The 8,138-nt window shown below is 39.4% G+C and overlaps 1 protein-coding gene across 1 annotated transcript; it reads right to left on the bottom strand.

The window, feature by feature from the left end:
• Positions 1-3,949: 3,949 nt before the first annotated feature.
• LOC143021742 (uncharacterized) lies at positions 3,950-5,309 on the bottom strand. Its single transcript, XM_076179435.1, has 2 exons — positions 5,110-5,309; positions 3,950-4,993 (listed from the first exon to the last, which is right to left on the bottom strand). The coding sequence occupies exons 1-2, from the start codon at positions 5,126-5,128 to the stop codon at positions 4,326-4,328; spliced, it is 687 nt and encodes a 228-aa protein (XP_076035550.1). The 5' UTR covers positions 5,129-5,309; the 3' UTR covers positions 3,950-4,325.
• Between the last annotated feature and the right edge of the window lie 2,829 nt (positions 5,310-8,138).

Here is an 8,138-nt window from a genome sequence, read left to right as displayed (position 1 = left end):
CGTGAGGCCCAGATTAGATTAAAAGAATTGGAAATAGAGGCTCAAATAGAAATAGATGCTCAAAAGGAGGCTTAAGCACAAGCTGAGACTCAGAAAATACAGGCCAAGTATATTTAATACTAATGTCAACAGAATTACAGAGGGCCCAGATAGCTACAAAATATACCTGGGAAACAGACTTGATAATTAATCAACCAAATGAAGTGTGTTTCGATGTTACTTGATACTCTAGGTTGTTACCAAAATTCTTAGAGAAAGAGCCGGAAGCATTTTTGTTACAGTTTGAAAAAGTGGCTTAACAACTCAGCATTGAAAAATACACTGGCCCCTCTTAATCCAAACCCAATTTACAGAGAAATATCAAGAAATTCACATGTTCCTGACTATCACCGAGATCTCATATGATAATGTCAAACACAAAATCTTCAATGCATATGAATTTGTGCCCGAAGCATACACTTTGCCTCACAAAGAAGAGAAAGAGGTGATTTGTTAACCATCTACAGGATTATAAAAGGGATGGAAACTCTTGGTAAGGATGACCTACTAAAATAGGATAGAAGAAATACAAGAGTATATGAGAAGAAACTTAAGAAGGACAGTTACAGAAGAGATCTGAAAAAGAATAGCTTTCCACACAGAGTGATAGATATCTGGAGCAAACTGAATGAGGAAACAGTGCTAAAACTATGACTTTAAGAAAAAACTGGATGTGGAAAGATACAATAGCAGGTCGCTGTGAACATAGCTCTTTTCCTGCAAAATACAACTAGGTAAAACTAGGTAAATGCAGATCAATAAAGCCTGTCAACAATGGCTCAAAGCAAACAAAATTAAAAATCTAGACAATTGAATTTGATATGATAGAACAATTCAAGAACGGTGTCGACAATGATATAAGGACATATTTAGAGGATGAAAAGCACTCTTATCTTACAAAAGCAGCTACTCTTGTTAATGAGTATTGTCTGGTATGTAAACGTACCATTAAGGATAATGAATATTCTAGGAGGAACCAAGAATACAATAATAACTATAATAATAACCCTAATACTGAGGTGCAAACATTGTCCAATAATTCAGGAACAGTCCTGAAAAAGAGACATAATGATAATGAGCACTATAATCATAATAGATGAATCCCTACCTCTTTTATTCAGTGTAGTTATTGTAAATGCTATGGGCACAACATCTGAAGTTGCAAACACATACAATATAATCATACACATACCAAAAGCTTTTCCCCTTTACGAGGGAGGTAGCCATAAAACAAAGGCATAAAATCCACTCCCATCCATTCCATCCCCACATACTCCACTCCTATCCAATCCCCTCCCTCTTATCTTGTCTCTTCCTGGATGACAGGTCATCCCTGCATCTCACCCACTGTGCTGGGTGAGAAGCAGTGTCACAAGACACAACACATCCACGGCAAGACTGCTTCATTAAATATTCGGCCCTCTCTCTCCATCCCCTCATACAGAAATGGACAAGACGGGGAGAAATTCTTTTGGGCTGCGTCAACTTATTTTTCACGTATACTCCCTCACCCCCATCCCCCACCCACTCCCACTCATGCATCACAGCATCATTCAAACACAACTATTCTCCATTCATCCCTATCTTCTGTCTTCTCCTGTCCTTCCTCAACAGATATTCCCCTTTTCCCAATACCCCCTTTACCCCATTAATCCATCTTATCCTTGGTCGCCCACTCATGTTCACTCCTACCTCTGCCTTCCACACCTCTTTTACTAATGTTTCTTCACTCATTCTTTCTATGTGTCTAAACCATCCCAATACTCTTTCATCAACCCTATTTCCCAACACCCTTTCCACCACCATTCTCCTCCTCCTCACCTCCTTGTTTCTCACTCTATCCTGCCTAGTAACCCCCATCATACTTCTCAGGTATTTCATCTCAAACTCATTCAAACCCCTCCTCTCTTCCTCTCTTATGTTCCATGTTTCTGCCCCATACAGTGCTATCGGCACAATCACTCCTTTATACAATCTCTTAGTGTCCATTCCCAAATGTCTATTTCTCATTAGACTTTTTAATCCCCCAAGGCATTTACTTGCTTCTCTCAATCTACATTCTACCTCCACCTCCACTTCTTTCTTTCCCACTACATTTGCACCCAAGTATCTAAAACTATCCACTTCCTCCAGTTGCTCTCCCTTAATGCTCACTTCCAGTATGCTACCACTTTCTCCCCTTGTACATCTCATCACCTTACTTTAACTCACATTTATCTTCAGCTTCCTTCTTTCACACACCTTCTCAAACTCTGTCACTTACTTCCTCAGTCCCTCCTTTGATCCTACCACAAGCGCAGTGTCGTCAGCAGACAACAACTGGCTTATCTCCCACTTTTCTCCATTTTCTTTAACCATCTCCAATCCCTGACCCATTACGCTTGCATTTACCTCTCACACCACCCCATGCATGTATAAATTGAACAATCAAGGTGGCTTAACACATCTCTTGCAAAGCCCCACCTTTACCTCAAACCACTCTCTCCATTTCTGATTCTAACACAAGCTCCACGACTCTCGTAAAAACTCTTGAATGCTCTTAACAGCTTTCCTCCTATCCCATAGATCTGCAGTACCTCCCCCAGTGCCTTCCTGTCTACTCTGTCATAAGCCTTTTCCAAATCCATAAAGGCCCAAAAAAACATCCTTACCTTTTCCTAAAGTTTTCTCACATATCTGTCTTACCACAAATATCTGATCCACATAACCCCTGCCTATCCTAAACCCACACTGTTCCTCACTAATTACTCTGTTCCTCTCCTAATCCTCGCAATCAAGACCTATAGGCCTTCCCAACTACACTTAAGAAACTGATCCCTCTGAAAATACTACACTCACTATTGTCCCCTTTTCCCTTATAAAGTGGAAATGTACAGGCATTACTCCAGTCCTCTGGCACACTACCCTCTCTTAAACAAAGATTAGATAATCTCACCAGCTAGTCCACCACCACTGTACCTCCTTTTTTTTTTTTTTTTTTTTTTGACATTCTGCATGACACCCATCCAACCCAAGTGCTTTACCTGTTCTTATCATCTTAATAATTGCTTTCACCTGATCTTTCCTTATTTCTCCTCCATTTTCCTCACTAATCACTGTCATTTTCTTATTGCTTCCCATTGCAACTACCTTTCCCTCCCTACCCTCTTTCACATTTAGCAACTCCCTAAAATACTCTACCTATCTTCCTCTTACTGCCTTCTCTTCCATTATCATCTCTCCATCTGCTTTATTTCATTTTTGACACCCACCGAATTAGAAGATCCCTCTGGAAAATAAATCGTTTACAAAATTACGGGTAACATCTATCAAAGATTGGGTTATTGAAAGCCGCGTTATATGATAGAAGGGATGGCAATAGAACACTTCAGGAAAAAGAAGAGATAAAGAAGGAAAGGAGAGGAAAGAACAAGAAATTATGCGAAAGGAAGAAGAAAAGAAAGAAAAGGAACGAAATGAACAAAAACTTGTGTGAGATGAAGGAGGAAAATGAATTAAAAGAACGAGAATTTATGAAAAAGGAAGAGGAATATATAACAGAGGTGTCAGCTCCTCGAAATCACCAAACATATGGCACCAAAACAAGCTCCCGAAGGGGACATGAAGAGTTTTCCTAGTAAAAAGTCGAAATAAAGTAATTACGTTCTACTGTCAAGCACAGGATAAAGACCGGCGGTATCCAAGGCAGAAGGCCGCGAGCGAAGCGTGCAGCGCGCAGGCTAAAGCATCCCCGGCCAAGCCGAGGTGGCAAAGCTGGTGTCTTGTCTTAGAGAGAGAGAGAGAAAGTGAATGCAGTCGCCCGTCTGAATGTGTACGAGTATGCATTTTCTTACCAACTCCACACGTAAAACTCAACACAGAGGTTGCATTTACACTCAGGAAAGGATCTTGGTTCTGTTGTGAAAACTTTATTTACTTAGTGAATACTAGGCTAAACTAATTTCCCATTGAAATAATTAGTTTGTTGCCTGTCCGGAAAGATATAGAAACATGTGGCACGTAAAGAAGGCCAGGTTTTCTATTTATGAATGAATAATAGCTTCGTAAGTGAACGAGACCATTAATATCTTATATATAATGAATTTATTCTTGATCTAAGGTAAAAATTTGTTTTTTGTCAGGAAGAGCCCAGAGCAGTTGTCCCTTGTTCTAGGAAAAACACCGTTGAGATGCAGGGATTAGGGTAATACATTGGTGGAAACAGCAAATAATTTGTTCTGTTTTATTCGAAATGTTCTGTTATTAAATATTATTTGCACGCATGGCAGCTGTGATTTAGCCACCTTCTACAAGATCTTTTCTTCAGGACGACCGAACTCTTCGTTCCTGGTGTAGAAGAAGGAAGACTCAGCGCAGGGGATGGCAGCGAACTGGTCCACGCAAGTCAGTTTGCTCTGGTCGAAAACTCGGCCCTCGCCGCACATGAAGCTGTACTGGTGGGTCTCGACGCGACCATCGTCGAAGAGGTAAGGGTTGCACACGTGGAAGACTTGGCAGTTGTTTCCCTCGTCGGCGTAGAAGCCGTAGGGGCGATCGCCGCACGAGAAGGAAACGTCGATTTGACCCATCAGGAGGGAAGCTCCAGAGGGAAGGTTGAGGGGCTCGAAGACGCCCTCGACGAGGAACTCGGAGTCAGAGCTGCGAACCTGGGCGGAGAGCTGGCTGCTTCTGTCCTGGAAAGAGTTCAACTGACTGCTACTGAACTCGGAGTTGGAGACAGACTGGAACTGGCCACTGTTGCTGAATCCAGTCTGGAACTGGCCACTGTTGCTGAATCCAGTCTGGAACTGGCCACTGTTGCTGAATCCATCCTGGAACTGACTGTTTTGACTATTAATCCCTTGCCGGAAGTTGTTGTCTGCCTGCTGCAGTCCTACGCCAACGAAGGAACCAGGTCGGGCAAGTCTTACAGCAGGAAACTGCGGCTGTGCAGAGACGACGGCAGTAAACAAAACTGAAACGATATGAACATATGTGAACGTTTCCACATCCTTCATAATACAAACACAGACTGTTTATCAATAGGTCATTCAATTCCTTTAATGTAATATCATAACTTATACCACTCACCAATTGCGAGAGAATTCATAGTGAACGTTGTTTAGGCGGATCCAAAGTAGAATGTTTTCCTAAAGCGTTGAGGTGCTTTTATGTGGCACTGTCGCGCCGAATGGAAAGGTGTGGTTTTGTGCCAAGGTGAGGTACGCCGCGGCCGCTGCTACAGCGTCCACATTCACCACCGCCATTTGGGGGTGGAGAAACCAGAACCATTCTTGTCGGTGATTCGAGCTGCAGTTGTAACGCAAACATGATACATATTGCTTATTATAGGTTGTGGAAAGGCACTCCACCAAAAGACCTTTTGGTGGACTTAATGTATATTTCAAAGAAAAATACAAAGAAAATGCACTACATCTCATGAAGTTGAAAGAAGGAATGAGGATACTGTTATGTTATATATATATATATATATATATATATATATACATACATACATATATATATACATATAAATATATATATATATATATATATACATACATATATATATACATACATACATATATATTTATATATATATATATATATATTTATATATATATATATATATATATATATATGTATATATATATATATATATATATGAGGAGGGTGGAAGAGAAAGACACGGGTGTAGGGCCGAGTTTATTCCTGACCAGTTTCGCTTCAATCAGAAGTGTTTAAAACATGGAAAGATAAGATTGTTCGAACTAAAGGGCTAGGAATGGTTACCAGTCATTTGCAGAGTTTTATAAGAGGCGGATCCTATTGATGAAATAATAAATCTTGTAGAGTAATTACATTTATGGGTCTTGATGAGACCACACATATAGGGTAAAGGGGGGCTAAGTGAAGTAAATTTCTGGATAAGGTCTCTATTACCAATAATTTGTTCTTTTAACTTCTTATTACAGTTATTATTTACTGATTTGGTGGGGGTTTTGGTAAGAGGGGTGTAAGTACTTCTCTCATCTAATAGATAATTAATTTTCCTTATCACACTTGTTTAAGATTACAACTGCATTAGACTTATCAGCTTCAGTGAAATGTCAATCATAATCCATTTTAAGATTGTTAATTGCATTCTTAAAGCCCTCTGTACAGTCAGGAACAATATGTTATGACAAACGTCCACAAATAATTCCTTGGCAAATATTGAAATATTCTACAGATAAATATTGATTGTGTTTTAAAATACAAAAAGATTCATCAATGCTTACAAAATTTGTAGGAATTAAATTGTTGGCAAATCAAAGCCCATAACCCAGAGCTGCAAACTCGACATTGCTAAGGATTTTGTCAGAAAAGTTGACTACAAATTTACTAATAGCATGACTAGTTATCAATTAGTATCTTGTAATTTCTTATCCGATTTATTGGATAACTTGTACAATTGAACACAAGTTACCAGTGTTTCTTATTAACATATATATGTATATATATATATATATATATATATGTATATATATATATATATATATGTATGTATATATACATGTAGATACATGTATATATATATATACATATATATATATACATATATATATATAAATATATATATATATATATATATATATATATATATATACATATATATAAGATTCCATGTCATGATTGGTTGCACCAAACAACATCGAACAATATCTATCGTCAGAAAAATAAATATCGTTCCCATAGAATACACTCCCCCCAAATAAAGTATGCTACACATTCAGATCACGAAACAAGCTCTTCACGACAGGCCTCCAAGTTTTATACTTCACCGGTTCTCCTCAGACATCAGCCCAACTAAGGAATCCCTCCCAAGACAACTAAGGACCACACTGGAATGACTTCGTTCAGGTCTCTACCCCGCATTAAAAATGTACCAACACAGAATTGGTCTCGTAACGGACTCAAACTGCCCCCCGACGCAATAACCAAATAAAGGACAAAACACTACATTCTGTACTCTCCCATCCTGACACTATATAGGTTTCGCAAAACCTCTTTTCTGAGTAACTTATTGTCTAGGCTGTTGGCCATGTCCTGTATCCCGTGGGCCGCATGTTTCCTGCAGGAGAGACCTGGAGCAACGAAATGAATGAACAATATTATTATTATCATTATTATCAACAATATTATTACTATTATCACTACTCTCCTGTGGTGAAATTCCATGGCATTTTATATATTTATGTATATATATATATATATATATATATATATATATATATATATACATATATCATTGTAAACTGTGTCTCTGGTAATGGTAGTATCCTCATTTTTTCTTTCTTTTTCATGACATGCAGTACATTATCCTTGTTTCTTTCTTTGATACATATCTGCAGATATTATTATCTGTCTGGCCAGAGAGCAAAAGATCTTTCAGCGGAGTGCCTTCCCACAACATATGATAAGCAATTATATATATTATGCTTGCGTTACAACTCCAGATCGAATCACCGACAAGAATGGTTCTGGTTTCTCCACCCACAAATGGCGGTGGTGAATGTGTACGCTGTAGCAGCGGCCGCGGCGTACCTCACCTTGGCACAAAACCACACCTTTCCATTCGGTGCGACAGTGCCACATAAAAGCAGCTCAACGCTTTGGGATAACATTCTACTTTGGATCCGACTAGACAACGTTCACTATGAATTCTCTCGCAATTGGTGAGTGATATAAGTTATGAATATTACATTAAAGGAATTGAATGACCTATTGATAAACAGTCTGTGTTTGTATTATGAAGGATGTGGAAACGTTCATATCTGTTCATATCGTTTCAGTTTTGTTCACTGCCGTCGTCTCTGCACAGCCGCAGTTTCCTGCTGTAAGACTTGCCCGACCTGGTTCCTTCGTTGGCGTAGGACTGCAGCAGGCAGACAACAGCTTCCGGCAAGGGATTAACAGTCAGTTCCAGGATGGATTCAGCAACAGTGGCCAGTTCCAGACTGGATTCAGCAACAGTGGCCAGTTCCAGACTGGATTCAGCAACAGTGGCCAGTTCCAGTCTGTCTCCAACTCCGAGTTCAGTAGCAGTCAGTTGAACTCTTTCCAGGACAGAAGCAGCC

This window comes from Oratosquilla oratoria, chromosome 42, assembly GCF_046742065.1.
Source record: "Oratosquilla oratoria isolate Oo_2021 chromosome 42, ASM4674206v1, whole genome shotgun sequence".
Lineage (NCBI taxonomy): Eukaryota > Metazoa > Arthropoda > Malacostraca > Stomatopoda > Squillidae > Oratosquilla > Oratosquilla oratoria.
This window is presented reverse-complemented; position numbering and strand designations above follow the sequence as displayed.